Source organism: Podarcis erhardii (genome assembly GCF_964252035.2).
Source record: "Podarcis erhardii genome assembly, chromosome: 12".
Classification (NCBI taxonomy): Eukaryota; Metazoa; Chordata; class Lepidosauria; order Squamata; family Lacertidae; genus Podarcis; species Podarcis erhardii.
Genome location: NC_138513.1, coordinates 31,522,105 through 31,544,803, shown reverse-complemented (window position 1 = coordinate 31,544,803; position 22,699 = coordinate 31,522,105). Strand labels below are relative to the sequence as shown.

General features: G+C 42.0%; 1 protein-coding gene across 1 annotated transcript in view; it reads left to right on the top strand.

Moving 5' to 3' along the window:
- The first annotated feature begins 1,817 nt into the window (after positions 1 to 1,817).
- Positions 1,818 to 22,699, top strand: part of HIBADH (3-hydroxyisobutyrate dehydrogenase) — a 74,590-nt gene continuing 53,708 nt past the window's right edge. The window contains exons 1-4 of the mRNA XM_081833856.1: positions 1,818 to 1,970; positions 7,009 to 7,169; positions 8,641 to 8,750; positions 11,268 to 11,389. Of these exons, the coding sequence (XP_081689982.1) occupies positions 1,889 to 1,970; positions 7,009 to 7,169; positions 8,641 to 8,750; positions 11,268 to 11,389 (475 nt within the window). The 5' untranslated portion in view covers positions 1,818 to 1,888. The remainder of the gene's footprint in view (positions 1,971 to 7,008; positions 7,170 to 8,640; positions 8,751 to 11,267; positions 11,390 to 22,699) is intronic.

The window sequence follows — 22,699 nt, the reverse complement described above, 5'->3', positions numbered from 1 at the left end:
TATCAATACTGTGGCTCTATGGACCCCTTTGGAGCATTTAAAAAAAGGCAGTTTAACACAGTAGTAAGCTTTCACAACTGTTGAAACAAAAAAACAGAAAGCCTGCAAAATCTTTATAATTCATTAATACCCAATATGCAATATACTAGGCTTTGTGCTAATTTCTCACACATCATCTTATTACCTGTCAATGCTGAAACAGATTATCATGGGAATTCGAAATAAAATTTAATGAATACCTGATTTGTAGTTGTAATTTGCAAACAACTACAATCAGAAACTTCATTTTCCAGGTCACAAGCACAATATCCTCAAGAAAGCCTGGCTCTGGGAGGAGATAGTTCTTCCTTTCATTGATACAGATGATACATCTCTTTCCATTGTTTGTTATGCAACTTTCTGATGATGTTTTGAATCGTATCCATCTTGTGTGAATATTCTCTGCAAGCCAATGTCCATAGTTTAAAATACTCAATAGACCAGTGAAGCAATTTTAAAGTTGGAAATAGCTACAGCCAGTTCCCCTTATCTGGTGCAGCAGTTCTCTAAACTGAACACAGCCACACTGAGCTAGCGTTACACAAGAAAGCAGGGAAGCATCACTGACGGAATAGGTTTATTCAAACCCGAGGCTGGGAGTAAGCCCCACTGAACTCAACGTGACTTAATTCCGAGCATCACCTTGCCAACAATGGTCTGTATAGTTAAAGCTATAGTTTTCCCAGTAGTGATGTATGGAAGTGAGAGCTGGACTATAAAGAAGGCTGATCGCTGAAGAATTGATGCTTTTTAATTGTGGTGCTGGAGGAGACTCTCGAGAGTCCCATGGACTGCAAGAAGATCAAACCTCTCCATTCTGAAGGAAATCAGCCCTGAGTGCTCACTGGAAGGACAGATCCTGAAGCTGAGGCTCCAATACTTTGGCCACCTCATGAGAAGAGAAGACTCCCTGGAAAAGACCCTGATGTTGGGAAAGATGGAGGGCACAAGGAGAAGGGGACGACAGAGGACGAGATGGTTGGACAGTGTTCTGGAAGCTACCAGCATGAGTTTGACCAAACTGCGGGAGGCAGTGGAAGACAGAAGTGCCTGGCGTGCTCTGGTCCATGGGGTCACGAAGAGTCGGACACGACTATACGACTAAACAACAACAACAATTATTAGGACAGCGTTGCAAATTCCACACCAGGCGTTACTCCCAAGTTAGCAAGTCACCCGCACTTACCTGGGAGTAAGGTCGCCATCCTACACCCACTAACTACTGAATTCAGGGAGACTCAGCGCCTAGTTTAGGCACACATAGAAACTGAACCCGGAGAGACCTGCAAATAAACATGCATAGGGGGTTGCAGAAGACCACAAAACGTGCAGCCCCATCTCGCGCACGTCCCGCCCATTTCCACCCCCCAAGTAAGCGTCCCTCGAATTGCAATTTGCAGCTGCAAGGAGGGGGGATATCCCCTTTTGACTGACAGCTGTCCCAGAGCAAAGCCTCATCTGAAAGTGAGGTGGTAGGAGGCAGATCTTGCATCAAAGCAAGGGATCGCTGCCTGCAAAGAGGAGGTTCCTCCGGGTAAGGGAGGGATCCAGGCCAGATCCTCCCAGCAGGGCGATCCCTGCCTCTAACGGGGGGGGGGGGGGGACTGCTCTGCTGCTTCTGCTTGGGTCTGGGTGGGTGTAGCCCCGGCGGGTCACAGCCGGGCACAGCTTGGCTCCGATTGGCGCTTGGCCTCCCGTGGGGCGCGGCGGTTGGCTGGCGAGGCCGCCACTCCCGCCGCCCGCCTCCTCCCGTGCTCGGCGGCCGCGAGTGAGAGCGAAGGGGAGCGGCGGGCGGAGGTGGGCGGCGCCTGAGCTGGAGGTCGCGGCGGCGCGGAGGCGGGCTGGCAGCATGGCAGCGGCTCTGGTGCTGAGAGGCTCCGCCAGTTGGTTGCGCAGGCAGAGGAGGGTCTGCGTGGGCAGCGTGGCGATGGGTAAGGAGCGCCGGGCTGCGGGCATGAGCTCGGCTGAGCTGCTGGCGGATCCTTGCAGAGGAGCAGCAGCAGCAGAAGGGCCTGGCCTCTTCCTAAGGAAGCCCCGAGGGGAGAAGGGGCTACTGTTTCCCCCTCCACCCCACAGCCCCTCGCCTTGTCACCAGGTCCAGGGGTCTGACAGCCCTTTGCCCAAACTTATTGGCAACTGCATAGGCAGTAAATCAGGTTGCAAAGAAATGGTGCGTTAGAAATGCAGCCTTCCTTAACGATGACATCTGGGTCTTGCTTCTCCAGAGCTAGCCTGCTTTTATTTTTGCTCCCCCCCCCCCCAACCTCCTGGTCTAAAGTTTGCATAGGCTTGCAAGGTGCTGATCAGAAGGAAAGGCAAGGTTGTATGACTTGCATTTTGCGCCCTTTACAAGTATTGTACCCGCGCTGTTAAAACCCACACAAGCTGTAAAATTATATTGGGCTAATATCAGAACATACGGTCGGCTGAAGAGAAGGCCAGTGTAATAAATACTTTAACATGTTTACTTAAAATAACATGCACCGTGTTTAAAACAGGCCACAAAAGTTTATGTGACGCTAGTGACCTAACGTATCGAGTTAATGGTATTTATAATCTGCTCACATTTGCTTTTCACATAATACTGATTTTCTCGCAGAGAACTAGGCATTTTATTAATTGCTGTGATCCTGGACAGTTTTATACATACATGTAAAACTTGGTACAGGTGTGGTTAGTGTTGTTGTACCATGTACACTATCCTTTTTGTAAAGTTAGCCATAGCCTTGCGGGTTTGCACAAGCGATATTCATGCTGCAGCACAATCCAACGTCTGAATTCCATGGAGTTTGCTCTGAGATAAGTGTATAGTATCTAGGATTGCAGGGTACTTTCTCATCTTTAAAGGAGCAAGTTTAATTGAATGCTTTTACTTGTCTGCCTTAGTTAGGTTATTAGTAACGCCAAATAATATAAAAGAAAATGTTTTAAAACCCTCTCGTTTGTCCTTAATCAATCTCTGTGTGTATTTTTCCATTCTTTTTGATAAGGAGCTCTGTGCTATCAAAAGGCTTGCATGCTGTCTTACAAGCAAAAGCCTGGCTTTGTATAAACCAGCTTGTTTTATTGGGTGAAGCTATTGACATCCAACATACAGTGGTGCTTGTTTAACTTCCCAAATGACTTAAATTCCTAGTGTCTTTGAATAGAACAACATGCGACTGCATAATAGTGAATTTCAATAAATTAAATGGGTTCTCAGTAGAACGTGTATAGAAGTTCTGTATCATTAAAAGTGTGCCCTATGAGTGCAAAAGTCCTTAATTCAAAACACCCCTCTGTCATGAACTCATGCACGGACTTTAGGGAAAACATTTCTCATCCCATCTCCAGATCTGTAATATGATAATAATAAAGCTGGCTTGCTTTACAGGGTTGTTTTATGGGTTACCAGGAACATATACACTGAGCGCTTTGAGCACTTCAAAATTACTGTATAAGCAATGGGTTATAATATATATGTATATTATAATATATATGTATGTTTGCATGTATATTATATATTGTTGCCATCATGTGTCAATAAGTCTTTGGTCATGTTAGAATCGTAGAATTGGAAGGGACCCTGAGGGTAATCTAGTCCAACTCTCTCCTGCGACGCAGGAATCTTTTGCCCCATGTGGGTCTCAAAGCCAAGACCCCAAGATTAAGAGTCCCATGCTCTAACAACTGAGCTATATACTGTATTTATGCACACATAAATCCACACACTTTACACAGTTGTTGGATTGTTCAGCAGTGTGAAATTCCTTCGCTTGCTTATTACGCTTATGGCATTAAAGTTGAAATCCTAAACATGGTTGCTCATGAGCAAGCCCCAAAGAGCACAGTGGTGGTATTTACTTTTAAGTAAACATGAATAGGATTGGTGCCGCACATCATTCATTTCCTAGTGGCTTTATGACATGAAGGTAATTAGACTTCTTTTCTGTGGAAATAAACTCGTTCCTTATGTTTACTGTCCTTTGTAAGTCATCCTTGGCTGTTCTGTGACCAAGTCACATGATTACATAAATAATACTACATTTTTTTTTAAATGCGGGAGCCGTCAGTTGCTGTAGCTCAGGGATAGACAGCATGTAAGGGGTCTTAGGCTGAATCTATAGCACCCCTATATAGTGCTAGAAGAGCTGTCTGAAATCGTGAAAACCTGCTGCTAGTCACTATAGACAGTGTAGGTTAATGAGACAGGATTTGCACCTGCAGGAGCCACAACAGCTGTTATTCAGCAGGGCTTGTTCTTTTTCCCTCTCTAAGACCTTGATATCAACCTCTCCACAAATCATGTTTGGCACTATTTAATATATTGCAGGGGTAGGGAATCCATATGGGGCACGGTTGGCGCTGTGGGTTAAACCACAGAGCCTAGGACTTGCCGATCAGAAGGTCGGCGGTTTGAATCCCTGCGATGGGGTGAGCTCCCGTTGCTCGGTCCCTGCTCCTGCCAACCTAGCAGTTCGAAAGCACATCAAAGTGCAAGTAGATAAATAGGGACCGCTCCGGCAGGAGGGTAAACGGTGTTTCCGTGTGCTGCTCTGGTTTGCCAGAAGCGGCTTAGTCATGCTGGCCACATGACCCAGAAGCTGTACGCCGGCTCCCTCGGCCAGTAAAGCGAGATGAGCGCCGCAACCCCAGAGTCGGTCACGACTGGACCTAATGGTCAGGGGTCCCTTTACCTTTACCTAGGGAATCCATAACCCTCTAGATGTTTGATTACAATTCCCATTAGTTTTAGTTAGCAAGGGATGATGGAAGATGTAGTCCCTCAACATCTGGAACAGAGCCTGCATCTCTGTTGTGTATGCCCCTTTGTCTGTATGGCTACTGATTTAACATGTGACATAGAAGGTTTGGTTTCCTGATTTTCACTATCCTGTCCCCATATCTTGGGGGGGGGGGGACGACACTTTAGCATCTTTGTGTGACAGGACTGGAAACCAGATTTCTTGTTTCCCATTTTATCATCGCAAACCCCCTATCAAGCAGGTAGAGAGCATGTGGTTCTCCAGCTATAGTTAGACCACAGCTCCCATTAACCCTATCTATTAGCCATACTAGCTGGGACTGATGGAAGTTGGAGTCCAGTAACGTGTGAAGAGCTACAGGTCCCCTATCTGTGTGAAACGAGGTGTGAAATAGAAGCCTTGTGTATTGTTGCTAAACTGTTGTACCCCTATTTATTAAAAATATTTATAATAATACTGCTTCCGGGTAACTTTCTATGGTTAGAGAACAGTTTGTCTCAGCTTGCACATCTTCTGCTGGCTTGATAGTTGTTGGAGGTAACTGGTTAGGACTGTGATCAGGAAGTCTAATACAAGATGTTGGCGTATTAATCATGGCACCAACAATATCGTGTGGAGAGCAGCTGCATCTGTCTTCTGTTGGGGCTAAGAAAGAGCTTAACATCCGAAGACTAATAACTCAGATGCTACTGATCTAAGAAGGAGCACTTCCAATTTACTCTTGTCACTGATTTTTCAATATGAATGCTATTTTTCTTTACATACGCTGTTGAGGTTGAGCAGTTTGGTAAATTTCATGTAAGCTTGATATTCATTCATAATGATGCCTGGTATGATTCTACTCCATTTTATTTTGCTTTAAGTCAACGTTTCTTACAATTGGCAGTCAAACTGAGAACAGATGGCATTCAGGCTCTAAGCTAGGATTGTATTCATTTAGAAAAGGAAATTATTGTTTATCCTGTTGCCTAACATTCTCTGTTCATGTTTGCCTAGTAGCTAGCGCTTATGTTACGACTGCACAGTGCAATACTGAGAGTTGAGTGCCTCTAAGATTTTTTTCAGTGGGTCTTGAATACACTTTTTCTGAATTACATCTATAGCCCTGTAGTGCTACAGGTTCTCATTCTGTTGATGGCTACTCTTGGCATTTGAGTGTCCGTCATTTACCTAATTTTCATGAATGTTCTACTAACACCAGAGGATAGCTTTCAGACTGCTGGGGAAAGGCATTAAATAACTGTGGTGTGAAAGTTCTCCATTAGCTTTTTAAAAAATGCATCTTTAGTCCATGCAGACAAACTGCCATATGATAGTAGTTTGCACATCTCAACATCTGGTGGACAGCTGTTTGTGTCTTGAATTACAGCTGATACTAACTGGCTGGATTGGCAGTCAGGAAAAGAAAAGGGATCAGCTATGCGTGGAATTTGTACAATCTTTCCTGCCAGTCCATATTAAGGTTGAACTCATTCTCTTTGCCCTGTAACCCAAGAACGATGGGTAACCAAGTGGAAGTGTTTTAGAATTACTACGTTCACATGACGAAATTTAAGCAGAAACGCCCCTGCAACTGAGAGTTAAAGGCAACACGCAAAGCACACCTTAAAATAATTTTGCATCTCTTTTTTACATGAGATTACTCAAAATGGTAACCATTACAAATTAATATTATTTATTGGGTGTTACGAGTTTATAAAGATACACCAGGATAAACATTTGTTAAAGAATAAGAAAAAAATACTGTGTTTATTAAAGTTTTCTTAAAGATGAAAAAAATGGCAAGAACAAGTTCAAGCAAGTTTAAATTCTAACTGAAATACAACATAAATAGATTTTATCTGTGCGTGGTACAGTGGCTATTATAAAACACAGGAATAGTACAGATGTCTTCAATTGCATATTAGTAGCAGATAAAAACTCTTGCCATGGCAGGCACCAGAGAAGCTGGGACAAAACATAGTACTAATAATATATGACATAATAATTTACAATAGATTTTAGTGTATTTTTGGTCTCTGTGGAAGCCGCCCAGAGTGGCTGGGGAAAACCCAGCCAGATGGGCGGGGTACAAATAATAAATTATTATTACAAACTCAGAAATGAACAACAGCATCAAATTGCTACTGTAGATGGTCACAAATAACCGTACAATCTGTTTTTGTTATGGAAATGTATTTCAAGATCATTTACTAATGCTGAAACTCTTGGAACTGTTCTTTAGTCTCTTCTAGGGCAATGGCTTCCAAAACTGCTGTAGGATTCATTGGTTTGGGCAACATGGGAAATCCAATGGCGAAAAACCTTGTAAAACATGGGTACCCTGTCATAGCATATGATGTATTTCCAGAAGCGTGTAAAGAATTTCAAGACTTGGGCTCACAGGTATAGTAGTTGGTATCTTATTTTAAGAATCTTACTTCATAAGGGGGCTGTGAAATTCCATTAATTCCATCTCAAGATAGGAATTGTTATTAAAAAAAAGTCCACTCTGGGCAGCTTCCAACAAGTTAAAACACAGTAAGACATCAAACATTAAAAACTTCTTTATACAGGGCTATCTTCAAATGTCTTCTGAAAACTGTATAGTTATTTATCTCCTTGACATCTGCTAGGAGGGTGTTCCACAGGGCAGGCACAACTACCAAGAAGGCCCTCTACTCGGTTCCCTGTCACCTCACTTCTCGTAGTGAGGGAACTGCCAGAAAACCTTTGGTGCTGGATCCCAGTGTCTGGGCTGAGTGATATGTGCTTCCTGTGTGTTGGGTGTGATTGTGCCCTGGTTCAGACATCAGTGGCACCTCGGTTCACAAACCTAATCCGTTCTGGAAGTCTGTTCTTAAACCAAAACCGTTCTTAAACCGAGGTGCGCTTTCCCTAATGAGGCCTCCCGCCGCTGGTGCCCTTCCACCGTTCAGATTCCGTTCTTACACCAAGGTAGAGTTTGCAAACTGGGACACTACTTCTGGTTTTGCAGAGTTCGTAAACCAAATCATTCGTAAACAAGGCTGTTCTTAAACAGAGGTACCACTGTAGACTCAAGCTGTGGTTTGTGAAGTTCAGGTATAATTTCTCAATTCAGAATAGTAATAGTTCACTCTCCACCTGATGTGCACAAGCAAGAGAGGGATAAAGGCTTGAGTAGGGTCAAGTGGCTCTGATCCTGACCTACTTACCCTACGCCTCTAATTGTTGGACTACAGCCCCCATAACCTTTGGTCATTGAAAGTCACAGGCTCCCCACCTGGATGGTTAAACCCATTATTTCCCCTCTTTTGTAACTATATGGATAAGCTGTAGTTGACTAGAATGTCTTAAGATGAAATGTATGTGCCTATTTTGGGAAATGCTGGCACCATATATGGTAATGATGATTTGGTTGTGAAGTAATTAGCATCATGGAACAAATAAAACAGACATAGGCAAACTCGGCCCTCCAGATGTTTTGGTATTACAACTCCCATCATCCCTAGCTAACAGGACCAGTGGTCAGGGATGATGGGAGTTGTAGTCCCAAAACATCCGGAGGGCTGAGTTTGCCTATGCCTGAAATAAAGGGTTCTTACTGTCACTTGTACTCTGCCCGGACCCATGATGCCCTCCTTCTAACCAATCAGCTGTTACATGTTTGTGCTGTCTCTTGTTAAAATTCATAGGAGCGGGAGGATACGGCAAGATTTCACCCTTCCATTGTCGCATCTGATTCTGTGGCTTAGCTACACGGTGCTGTTTCCGTTCTACTGAAGTACTTGTAATACTTGCTTAAAAGGTTGAAACGATAAAACATGAAAGGATAACTTCTGTTTCAATAGGCAACAGAACACTGATCTTTTTCTTACGCCCTCTTTCTTGAAAGGTGACAGATTCCCCAGCAGATGTAGCGGACAAAGCTGACAGGATTATTACGATGCTTCCATCTAATGCTAATGCAATAGAAGTCTACGTAGGCTCCAATGGAATTCTGAAGTGAGAATTTCCTCTTATCTTCCCTCCTCTCCCCCATTTCTAAGCTTAATAATAAAATAAAGCATTTTATGCTACATTCTGCCTAGAGTGTTATTTGCATTCATTTTCTACTTGCCTGCTGAATTAAAACGTTGCTAAGCACATAGTGTCTATCAGCTATCCGTGTGTGCAAACAATTCCCTGCTGCACCTATGGCAACAAACTGCATTTGGCAATAGACTTTTACTCCTAGAGATGCATGTCTGTCCCCAAACTTGAGCACTAATCCCCGTTAGTATAGAAATGCAACATCTTGCTGCTCTTGCAGTACTCTGGAAAGAAATAATAGCTAGAAGTCCATTATCTTAATCCTTCATGTGTGTGTTTTTCCCTGTTGAAACTCAAAGGGGAGATTGTAAGGAATTTCTAATAACACAAGTTGATATTTTGATGACTTTGAAGAAAAGTGTTCAGAGCCAGGGGTAGCCATCTTAGTCTGCTGCAGCAAAAGTACAGAATTGTCGGCTTGGAAGGGACCCAAAGGGTCATCCAGTCCAACCATCTGGCCTCTGTTTAAAAACCTCTGATGAAGGCGAGTCCACCATTTTCTATTCCACTGTCAAACAGCTCTTACCATCAGAAAGTTTTTCCTAATGGTTAGGCACAGCCTCCTTTCATGTAATTTGAATCCATTGGTTTGGGTCCTGCCCTCCGGAGCAGCCAAAAAAACAAGCTTGCTCCATCTTCCATGTAATAGTATTTAGGATATTTTTATTTGTTAAATTTGTATACAGTGGTACCTCTGGTTGCGAACAGGATCCCTTCCTGAGGCCCGTTTGCAACATGAATAGAACGCAACCTGCAGTGGCACATCTGCGCCTGCGCAGGTCGTGATTCGCCGCTTCTGCACATGCACGTGATGTCATTTTGTGCATTGGCGCATGCACGAGTGGTGAAACCCGGAAGTAACCCTTTCCAGTACTTCTGGGTTGCCGCGGGACGCAACCTGAAAAAACGTATCATGAAACAAATGTAACATCAGGTATGACTGTACTGCCCTATTCCTGTAGATCTCAGGGCTGTTCACAAAATATTTTAAGATGTCTATCATATCACCTCTTGATTCAGGTAGGTAGCCGTGTTGGTCTGACGCAGTCAAAATAAAAAAACTGTCCAGTAGCACCTTAGAGACATGAAAGCTTATACACAGAACAAACTTAGTTGGTCTCTAAGGTGCTACTGGACTTTTTTTTTTTTTACTCTTTTATTTATATCACCTCTCGGTCACATCTTGTACATCAGATGCAAATGTTACCATGGTATAAGCTTTCATATACAGTCATACCTTGGCTCCCGAACACCTTGTACTCAGACGTTTTGGCTCCCAAATGCCACAAACCTGGAAGTGAGTGTTCCGGTTTGCGAACGTTCTTTGGAACCCGGATGTCTGATGGGGCTTCCACGGCTTCCGATTGGCTGCAGCCAATCCGCAGCCGTGCTTTCATTTCCGAACATTTTGGAATTCAAACGGACTTCCGGAACGGATTCCCGTTCGACTTCCGAGGTACCACTATACTAGAGTTCATTTCATCAGATGCATGAAGCATAATCCTCAGTTGCAGGTGTATAACACATGGTTATAAAAGAGGAGGAAAGAGTTGTAAACCGTGGACTCAGAAGTGAATGAAATGCAAAGGAAATTAAATGCAGGAAGTGTAGATGGTAAGAATTCAGTTTACACTTAACTTTAAACCATAGTTAAAACTGCCTGATTTAACACGAATGATCAGTGTGCTGTGTGTGCTGCTCAACAGTCTCTGCTTCACTTATGCTGAATTGGCCATGTCAGGCAGGAAACAAACCGTAGGCTGGCTTCCTGTTGTTTGTGAAGCCTCTCTGGTTCACATGTAGCGTGACACCAGCTGTTGGTTTGTTTTGTGCTCATGGCGGGAGGGAGGGAAGGAGGGAGAGAAGTGGGGATGTTTGAGCTGCGTCAGTGTGCTGATCATTCACATTAAACCATAGTTTATAATTAAGTAAAACTTTGTGTGTACCAGGCCAGAAGATATGCAAGAGAAGCACTGGCCCTTCACAACAGCAGTGATAACAGCATTGCCAAGCTTATTATTTTGATTAACGTCTGCAGTGGGAAAGAAAACCATTGTCTCTATTCAGATAGAGTTGACCATCTTGATAAATTGTAATTTAGAAGATTCACACAGGAGCATCTCTTAGAAATTCCTTTGTTCCAAGTATGGGCACCTAAGGTCAGTGGCAGAATGCCCTGGTAAATTGTGTTATAGCCAATTACCAATGTGAATTTATGAAATAGCATATCCTTATTGAAGATCTCATTGATACTTTTTTTATATATCTGCTATGATCTTCATTTGATTGTGCCAGCTTCTGTACTCAAGCTGTGTTGCCTCTAGGCCAGATGGTATCAGTAAAAAAATTAAGCTAATTTTGTTGACTTTTTTACATATCTACAAAGCTCTCTGTCTTATTTGTCTTTTGCTTCTTCTTTTTCTTCTTCAGGAAAGTGAAGAAAGGTTCTTTGCTAATAGACTCCAGTACTATTGATCCTGCAGTTTCAAAAGATCTAGCTAAAGAAGCTGAAAAAATGGGAGCTGTTTTTATGGATGCCCCTGTTTCTGGTGGTAAGCTTTCCCCCCCTAAACTTGTGTTTTCCCTGATGTTGGAGGTTAGGGAAGGCTGGCCTATATACGTACTACTCATTAGGAAAAAATAAAAAAGAACCCTGAATTTTCATATCCAAGATTCATAAAGATATGTAGGCTCATGCAGAGGGGCTAATGCTAGCCGAGTGAAACAATTGCTGTCTCTGTTGACCTGATCACCACATTACAAACTACTTTTAATAGTCCCCTCTGTTTGAAAAGAAATTTGCCATGCGGCAAGAGGAGCTGGAATTCACTGAAAACAAGTGTAAATGATCAGACGCATAGGACAAGTTCTGTGGGTCCTCATACTACATATTTTGTATTTTCTCTCTCTTCAAATTATCAAGTTGGTAATTTTCTACTTAGTATATTGGAAGCCTGTAAAGTAGAGGGTCAGCAATATGAAACACGGAATTTGAATGTACTATTAAAAAGGATTATTTCTCGAATTCGGAACGAGCGGGGGAGGCGTTAAAAGGAAGTCAACCCCCCGCCCCCGTTGTAGAGGAGCTAAAGTAAAGGACTTAACATCTAAGATTGAGCGCAACCCTATTTTGATAAAGTTATGAAATTTCGCGATGGAAAACTATAAGATTGAGCTGGAGGAGAAAAGTGGAATTTAATCTAATAAATTTAATTTATTTTAATCTATTATGTATACTAAAGGGGGGAACGCGCGGAAGGGAATAGGTCGATCTTAGGAGATGGGAAAATATTTTTAAATTGGGTTAATGATAATAAGGTTAAAATTTGGGATAATAAATTGCTGAATTTATTTGTAAGAATTGGAATATAAGAGGGGGAGGGGAGGGGAAGTCCTGGAAAGATGTTACGGAAAATAAGATCTTAAATTTGGATGTTTTGTTTTTTTTATATTGTTATAACTGGAAACTTTTAATAAATATTATTAAATAAATAAATAAATAAATAAAAAGGATTATTTCTCTAGACTTAAAGGTAAAGGTAAAAGGGACCCCTGACCATTAGGTCCAGTCGTGACCGACTCTGGGGTTACAGTGCTCATCTTGCTTTATTGGCCAAGGGAGCCAGCGTACAGCTTCCAGGTCATGTGGCCAGCATGACAAAGCCTCTTCTGGCGAACCAGAGCAGTGCACAGAAACACCGTTTACCTTCCCGCTGGAGCAGTACCTATTTATCTACTTGCACTTTGACATGCTTTCGAACTGCTAGTTGGGCAGGAGCAGGGACTGAGCAATGGGAGCTCTCTAGACTTAGAATCCAGCAAATTCAGCAAAAGATTGATGGATTCAACAAAAATTGATGATTTGGGTATACTGGATTCCTCAAGCTGGAGGTTTAACAATAGAAGTATCTCACTGAGGGTTGTCCAGTGATACCTCCTTTTTGGCTGAAAGTTATTGTCTGTTCATTTTGCCTTGGTGAAACCTTTGAGATTTCCAGATGTCAATGTACTTTTGAAATTCTACAGTAAACAAGGTACCACTTTAACTGCTTGTCTTACACAGAAGAGCATAATAGGTCACGCCACTGACCAGGTTGGAAGGCAAATGAACCTATGAAAAGGATAGTATATGTTTGGAACCAGTGCTTTTGAACAATTTACTGCCTTTATGGCTTCACTGTCAAGCCAGCTCTTCTCCTCCACACTTTTTCTTACCTTTCAACTTGAAGAAAAGTTTTGGAACTCTTCTGTTTGTGACATTTTGGTTAGTCCTAGGAATATAGGAAGCTTCTGTAGACGTAGAGGCTCAGTATTGGTCCATATAGTATTACCTACTCTGACTTGCAACAGCTCTCCATTATTTCAGATGGGAAATTCCCATCCTAGTACCAGGAATTGAACCAGGGACCCATAGCTCTACCACTGAGCTATGGTCGCCCCTGAATAATTGTCTGACTAAATTTTTAATTCATTCTAATGGAGCAATACAACTTCCCCTGCTTTTTGTGTATCTTAGAGGATACCAAGTTTAGCCATAGATCAGGGGTCAGCAAACTTTTTCAGCAGGGGGTCGGTCCACTGTCCCTCAGACCTTTTGGGGGGCCGGGCTATATTTTTTTTGGGGGGGATGAACGAATTCCTATGCCCCACAAATAACCCAGAGATGCATTTTAAATAAAAGCACACATTCTACTCATGTAAAAACATGCTGATTCCTGGAGCGTCTGTGGGCCGGATATAGAAGGCGATTGGGCTGGATCCGGCCCCCGGGCCTTACTTTGCCTACCCATGCCACAGATGATATCCAAACCGGAAGATTACTTTCGACCGCCTGAAAATGGGACTTTTATTTTGTGGCAGGTGGGGTGGGGTTACATGACCTCCCGCTTCTAGATAAACCTCTGCAAGCCGGAAAACTAAATAGCTTGTTTATGGCTTGGTGACATTTTGGTTGGTTCTAATAAAGGTATTTAGCCTAACTGGATTTTAAAAGGATAGTGGAGAAGGTATGGGTATCTGGCTGAACCTGGATTAAGGTCAGAGTATGAACAGGAGTAGAATCAATATAAGAAAATATAGGCTAGCAGCAGTGTGGCAAGCTGCCAACCCAAGTAGCTGATTACAGTAATGGTGGAGAGACAAGAAAGGTACAGGAAAAAGGCATTTATTCAGCGCAAACCTAGAAAAAAGAGAGAGAGGGCAGATAGCCATGTTGTGGCTCAATCTGTAGGAGAAAATCCAGTTTCTTATATTTGCATTTCCCATTTGCATTCAAGAGAGAGCTATGTTTGTACGCTGGTCTCCATTATTTCTGTCTTTATTTTCCATTGATACGTTCTACCATCTTCCCTTGTACAAGCAGCTGACCTCTGTAGGCAAATGTAATTTGAAGTTCTCCATATTGCCTGGGTAGGTTCTCCTCCAATTGCATCTCGCCTGCCTGAAGGGAAACTGGAATATGTTAAGTCATTTATTGATGCTGTAGTGACAAGTGTAAACTGAGAACGAAGAAAGTGACTCCTCTATGGCCTTGTATGCATAAGAGCTCCTTTGTACACATCATGTTACTAATGTGGCATTTGCAGCAGTTGCTTGTGTCAAACGAATGTGTCCTTTAAGGAATCTTAAGAGTGTGTGTATATATATATATATATATATATATATATGCATGCATGAGTGCATCTGTGCGCATTTTTTTTTCTCATTGGAGAAAATAACATATGTTGAATAGAGTCGTTTTTACTAACTTGTATAAATGCTTCTAGAAGATTGAAACAGTAGGCAGCGGAGCTTGTTAAAGACTTCTTATTTTACAAGCTTTAAAGAATTCAGAATATGGCTTGACTCCTTTTTTTTTTTAATCGAAACCCTCATATAGACTTCGTTTCAGAGCCAGCATCAAGTCTGTACAGTGCTTGTCTTTTTAAAAAATACAAACATACACTCTTGCTCTTTCTATTTACTGAATCAGAACCCTACTGTTTCCACTGGTGCTGTGTCTAATTTATGACGTGACCACAAAAACTAAAATTATTTATATGTTGGCACAAAACGGCACCACTGTAGTTAAGAGTCTGTTGGCATTTCCATTATAAATCCTCCCTAGGACAAGTTTATAACTTGGCATTTTTACTTTGCTTCAGGCTCTAAACATGCTGTTTTCTGTCCAAGCACAATTGGGGTTTTTTTTTAATATATATAAAAAAACATTTAAATAAGCTTGGGCCACTTATTTATGTTTCACAACTAGTACTGCAAGCTAGAGTTTTGAGAATGGTATATGGCCCAAACTGTAGTGAAATAAAATAATAGTGGATTTTAAAGGAACTTTACAAACTCTTTATTATTATTTACTAAATGGCACAAGTATACATGCAACAGTTTTAGGTGCAATTTTGTTTTTTTGGCATAGTGCTCTACATTCCAGTCTTTTCACTGAGAGGTCTTAACAGTCAGCAGTGCACATTTAATAGGATAAATATTTAAAAACCCACAAAAATAGTCTGTGGATGTATGAACCCATGTTTATCAGACTCATGATTCCTCCTTTTCTAAATCCCAAATTCTCCCTCCCTCCCTGTTTGAAATCAGTTTGTATTTTTCCTCTTCTGTGTCTAAATGAAGGCAGCACCATTTAGCATTAGTAAACTGGTAGGAAAGGATAGCTCAAGAAAAGGGGGCCAGCTAGTAGATTGTGTGAATTTTTCATTACAGTTACCAGTTCAGACTGCATGTGAGAGTCCAATTGGATGAGAAGCAGTTTTCTGGTCTTGCGCAGTTGCCATGTGAGTTGAATTTTTGGTACTCGCAAAGCTCTTTCACTAGAAGGGCTCACACTGCTCACATTACCCCCCTTCTTTAGTCTTGTGGCCTGTCATCTTCCCTTGTCCTTAGTTTACAAATCCTTGTTTCCATTGGTGCGCCTGAGAAAAGGATTCTGTATGTTTACGACGAGGTCAGCTCCAGTTGTGAGGGGACCCTGCATAGAGGCCACCTCTTGACAGGCCACCTCCTCCATCAGTGGACCCTTGTAAGCTGTGCCAAACAGTGCTTGTTGGCTGGGTCTAGCTGCCATTTTGGTTGTTTGTGGTGCCCTTGATATTGTGTCATACTGTACCGTGGGGGAAAATTAAGCTGTGACTTGACCCAGCTACTTGATGCTGTTCAGCATGCTGGGCCAGAAAAAAAATCCAAAGCAGTGGACACTTCCAGAGGGCATAAAATTGTCTTATACCGTGTCAGACCATTGGTCTATCAGGCTTGCTATTGTCAATACTGATTGGCAGTGACTCCTGGCAAGCCCTACCTACAGAAACCAGACATTGAACCCGCAACCTTTTCAATCCGAAGCATGTGCTTTGGCCAAGTTCTGAAGCCAGTCCTGACTTGAGATTGAGAGATGCCAGGAAATGATTCAAATTACAGTCATACCTCGGGTTACAGACGCTTCAAGTTGCATTTTTTCAGGTTATGGATCCGCCGAAACCCAGAAGTACTGGAATGGGTTACGCCCGGGTTTCGGGGGTCACGCATGTGCAGAAGTGCTAAATCGCAACCCACGCGTGCAGAGACACGCCACTGCAGGTTGTGAACGCTGTAGGTTGCGAACGTGCATCCCACATGGACCACGTTCACAACCCGAGCGTCCACTGTAATTCATTGTGGCATGGAGAAGCAGAAATACTATGATGTTACAGGATGGATTTGTTGAATTTTGAAAAAAGAAAATCTGAGTGATCTCTGTGTGCATTTTTTGTGTGTGTGTGGCGGGGGGGAATATGGTGATGCTGTTTACAGCTCATTGTATCAGTCAATTGCTCTTCAGCCATCGCCTCAGTTTCAGTTGATTCCCTAGCTGCCCAGCTCACTGATAGAGGCGCATTCTTCTCTCCCCACTCTTCCACAGCTGTTTGGGCTGGAGTTGACAACTACTGTTTCCAATGAAAACTCAGTTCTAGAAACAAATGGCATTCTTGACGTTTTATGGTGTTAACAACTTTAAATATCTTTCCCATCCGCTGATAAAAGTGGAAAGGAATACCCCCCATTCCATTCTCATGTTGAATATACGCAGTAATAAACAACCCCCTGAAAATATAAGCGTTGTTGCGAGGAGAGGAACATTTATTAGCTGCAAGGTACTTTTTTTCGTGGAAACAGGCTAAAATATATCTCAAAATGAGAATGCAGCATTTTATTGCTTTATGGCTTTGGCCACGGAGCAGAGCTAGAATTCCAGGCGAAAACCTACAAAGGTTAGTCAAAATATTGCGTGTTTTGTTCTTAAACCTCATGCTACTGTTTACACAGCTGGTCTTGCATTAGGTTATGGTTATAGACTTTGCATCTCGTCCCCAGCCTGTGCCACTCATGAGTCACCAGGAACCGTTGTTGAATATAACAGAGCCTTAAAGCTCTTGGCCCCCACTAAGGGTAGGATCCAGCATTCAGCCTCAGATAACGGCATTCCCTTGCTTCCAGTGAACAAAGTGGGGATGGGAACAGCATTTGCAAAAGAAAGAGAGGGAGGGTGGAAATAGGATGAAAAGTTGCCATATTCTGAAGAGCAAAAAAGAGGATATATTTTCTGACTTCTACTTTTAACTACAGATTGCTATGATGACTCTCATTTTAAATACCCCTACTATATGTAGGCCAGGGGTAGGCAACCTAAGGCCCGGGGGCCGGATGCGGCCCAATCGCCTTCTCAATCTGGCCCGCGGATGGTCAAGGAATCAGTGTGTTTTTACATGAGTAGAATGTGACCTTTTATTTAAAATGCATCTCTGGGTTATTTGTGGGGCATTGAAATTCATTCATATCCCCCCCCCAAAAAAAAATATAGTTCGGCCCACCACATGGTCTGAGGGACGGTGGACTGGCACACAGGTGAAAAAGGTTGCTGACCCCTGATGTAGGCTATAGAAGCTGTGATATATTGCTAGTAGCAATGTTCTTAACATTTCAAAAACAAAACCCTTCCCTCCATTTTGTACATTACAAGCAGCCTTCTCATTAGGAATTAACTCTCGCATAGCTAGCTGGAACGAGGAATGGTTGCAGGGTGTGTTTAAATACTATTTGTTCTGGAGTACTTATATCCCACAGCTGATTTGATTCTTTAATATGTCGCTAAACTACGATCATCCTTAAGTGGTGTACAATCAATATATCACAGAAAAGATTATTTTGATTGCTGAAATGCATGATTCAGGTGAGAGTGCTATTACAAGATGGAATAGAGGTATCTGCACTTTTAAAATCAAAGGTAGGTAACTTTTGGGTGTTGGCAATAGCAGTCATTTAAGCTGAAGCGTCTCAGGAAAATTGTGGACAGAATGTAGAGAACGGTAGGCAAAGTTCCATCTGTACAAAAGGACTTTCCCACTGCAGCTTCTTGCACAAAAGCCACTGTGGAGAGTAATGTCATGTCAGGTGCTACGATCTGTGAATGGAGGGGAGGGAATTGGCAAAAACTGTAGACTGCCCCCACCCTCACTTCTGTGAGCAGAAGTGCCATTTGCTCACACAAAGAGGCCCCTGCATCCTGGCCTTTGTGTCACTAGGAACAACAACAACCACATGATTAAAATGTTGTTTAGAGGTAGAAAGTGGTTAGCATCCTCCCTGAGGATTGTGGCAAACTTAGTAACAAATTTGTAGTGTCAGGCCATCATAAAGAATGGGAGGCACTTGTAGCATTGGGAGTAAATGAATGACCAGAAACCATGTAATTAGCTCTTCAAATGTTTGCGACCTTGTCTCTTCTTGCAGTTACAACGGCGATCCATAATCTTCAACCATGCAGAGTCTTACCCCTAGATTTCGCCAGACAGAATATCAACATTTGCTATAAAGAGCAATGTCAGAGGGCATTTTCAGAGAAGTAGTTTTTAAGAACTGGTTCAAACACAGCTTGCCCTAAGAGAATTCTAGGGATTTCAGCTGTGTGGTTGCTTATAGATTCCTATGAAGAGACTTGTGGCACCTTAAAGACTAACAATAATAATAATGTATTATTATTTCCCCAGCCACTCTGGGCGGCTCCCAACAGAATATTAAAAACACGATAAAACATCAAATGTTAAAAACTTCCCTAGACAGGGCTGCCTTCAGGTGTCTTCTAAAAGTTGTTTATTTCCTTGACATCTGATGGGAGGACAAAGGCATAAGCCTTTGTGGATGACAGATCAGATGCAACAGGACCTAGAAATTATATAGATTCTGGGCCCTCTTGCAGAGTAAGTTTACAAAAGTTACATATACACTGTAAGATGACATGATTTCCTAGCATAATCCTGACTGGTGAGATCACATCCAACCCTTTGGAGAGCCTAGTTATTTTGAAAAGTAATAATTATGTCGTGGAAAAATTATTTTTCTGAATCTACTCTTAAGTCTGCAGTTTATTCCACCCACCTCTTACATTTGAGTGAATTCATTTCCACTATCTCATTTGGTATAATAATGCATGCCTTATTACCATTCTAAGCTCTCAGCAGAGAACTTGAACTAATGTAGCTCTTTTTAAAAAATGGGGGAAGGACTTGCTTCACATTAAGGTTAAGGTCATTTGATTGTCTGCCAAATAGCTGGTTTAGCAAATGGCAGGAAAATTGCAATTAAGTCAACATTCATATTTCCACAGGAAGACCTGCTATATAAATCAAAATTCTTTTAAAAGCAATAAAATCACACTATAAAAACTAACATCAGCTCTCATCTTGCAAGGTTTTCGAGATTATTAGAATAATTATTTTGCTTCAGGTATTTTAAAAGGTGACAGTTGGCTAGAACTGTAAATTGCACCACAGATCAGAAGAAAAATGGCAAAAAAATCAGCATAAATGCATACTGCACTAACTGTTAACAAGCAACAATGGGGTTTTAAAGCATCAATATCTGAAGCAGAATTTATCCACACATATGGTAGGAACTTCCTGAATGCTGAGGGTTCCTGACTAAGTACACCTGTGACCTCTTTTTTGCGGGGGGAGGGGTGGTTAAAAGTCTATAGTGAGCCAGTCTCAGAAGGGGCTGCCAAACAGCAGTGCCTATTATTGATCCTTTGTAATGGCATGTAACTTCCATAATCCAATATTCTACATTTCTGCTCAGGAGGAAGTCCCACTGAGTTTATTTGGAATTAGATGTAGAATTGCAGCGTTCGTAATGTTCAAACATGTGGAACTTGTGGCTTCTGTCACACACTGGGGGGTAAAGAGTGCTTTCCCACTTCTGACTCACTGCATAGTTATTTGCTCTGGAATCCACAGAAATATGTGCAGCAGTACTATGCTTACTGGATGGGTGAGGTTACATGGTGCCTCTCCAAACTTGACCACAGCCTCGTCTGTTGCTGTAATGAGGCAGTTGGGCCAATGGTTTTGGACTAGGTAATCTGAAGGACCTTGTGTTGCATGATCCTGCTAAGGTCACTAGGAAAGGTTCTCTGAGTCCCACCCTCACCAGAATTTCTATTATTGGGTAAACAGTTGAGGGCTTTCTCTATTGCAATATCCAGATTTTGGAACTGTCTGCCCCAGGAGATCCACCTGTCTCCTTTTCTGATGACATTTCATTTCAACAATCGTGAGAAGGAGCATCTCCACCCCCATCGTTCACTGAGGTCCAGCGCCGAGGGCCTTCTGGCAGTTCCCTTACTTTGAGAAGTGAGGTTACAGGGAACCAGGCAGAGGGCCTTCTCGGTGGTGGCACCCACCCTGTGGAACGCCCTCCCATCAGATGTCAAGGAAATAAACAACTGTCTGACTTTTAGAAGACATCTGAAGGCAGCCCTGTTTAGGGAAGTTTTTAATGTTTGATGTTTTATCGTGTTTTTAATATTCTGTTGGGAGCCGCCCAGAGTAGCTAAGGAAACCAAGCCAGATGGGTGGGGTATAAATAATAATATATGATGATGATGAACTCATTTGAACATTTTGGACCCTGATTTGCCAGTCCCCTCTGCCCTTTCTGGTTTTATCTTATTTTACATCGTGTTGCAATTTTAACTATGTTGATTGTAGGCCGCGTTGTTGGCCAGTGGAAAGGTAGGATACAAACATTTTAATAAATACTAAGGCAGCTAAGAAGTGGTTGACTGATGGCGTCTCACTAGTATCGAAGGGTAGTATCCTGTTTTCTGCCAAGGAGCTCTGAGCATCATACTTGGGTTTCCATCTCTTTGTTTTATCCCTGTAACAACCCGGTGAGGTAGGCTGGTTTGAGAGAGAGGAGGAAAGAGACTCACCAATGACCACCCAATGAGCTTTATGGCTAAGTGTCTCTTTGAACCCAGATCTCTCCAAAGTCCAATACTGTCTACTTCACTTCACCACACTGGTTGAGTGTTTTTATGGGTATATGCTACTAGTACTTCAGACTGGAAATGGTAAAGCTATACTCTTCAGCATTGACACTGGCCCAAGAGAGATTATAAACCATTCTGAACAAAATTTATTTAACCTATTAAAAAGTCAACCTTAAACTGCAGTTAATTAGTTTACACTATTACCTCACTTCTGCTGAGGACTAAAATTCCCTCAGAGTAAAAGGAGCTATATCAGGTGAGTTGACTGATGCCCATATGGAGCTTTAAGATAATGATGAGTTTAAATTTCCTCTTAGAGCTAAGTGAGAATAAAACTGAAGGCAATAAATACTGTTGGCCAAACCCATTAAACCAAAAAGCTGGGAATTCTCCAGTTCTTGACTTAAATTGTTTGTTTATCAGCTGGCGCCTAGTCTGGAGTCAAGAGCTGGAGATTTCTATCTGTGACAGAACTTTGAAACTCTTACAGGACACTTTCATTTTAACTTAAGGTAACTTGAGTTTATAGCTTTGGCTTTAAAGATTACTAATGATTTACTCATTTCCTTACCATTTAACCAGAGTGGACTTCTTTCCCAGGAAGGGATCTGTGTTTATTTAGGGTCTTTGTCTGCGGAGGGATTAAAAGGCAGCCCACCAGCATTGTGAACTTGATGGTAATAAAGGGTCACCAAAACACACCATAAAAACATTCTTACTATGGAATTAATTATACAGTGTAATTTTACAAAGCAGTTCAGTAACCCTTCTTTTAAGGCTTCAGCAACATTTTATTCTTCTTCAGAAAGTTGGAACTGGTGGGGGGGGGGGGGGAGAAAACAGTTTTTATTTAATGTCAAGAAGCCTGATGTGTACATAAACTGATCCAGGCGTTCAACTTACAAAGACTTGAAACAACTGGGGAAATCCTAGTTTCAGTTTCTGCTATATGTGTAAATTTTAAACACTTTACTAGTTTGTGCACAGAGGATAAAAGTCTTTTTGAAGCTCTGTTAACAGATGCAGCTATAGATACCTAGCGCAGGGAAAATTCTTAAGAACGCTGGGTGTTTCCCCCACCTCCCCAAAAACCTTTCAATCTCTTCAAAGGAATTCATTCATTTTCCGCACCACCAGGTGGCATTGCAACCAAGCATGATTTCAAAATAGTTGGCGGGTGCATTTGGAAGTATTTGGGCAGAAGAGTATCATACTTTGTTTTGGTTTTTTAAAGAAAATCTTCCATTTTCAAAACTTCTTTTTTTGTTTTATAAAGAGAAGTAGTAGCTGATTAGGATGACTTAGGAAGTCAGGTCTTTGAGCTTCAAGAGAGGATATGAAGAGAATAGAAGTGAATGGTTGTTAGAGAGGAAAGCTAAATGATCCGTCAAAGTGCTTTGCTATGAAATGATGATTCATCCTTTGTTGATATGAATCAGCTGTGTACTGATTTATCTTTTAGTTCAGCTGTGAGAAAGGAATTTTGAAATTTGCTGTTTTATTTATTTGAAACTTTTCCAAAAGGAAGTCTTCAAGGCAGCTTATTCAC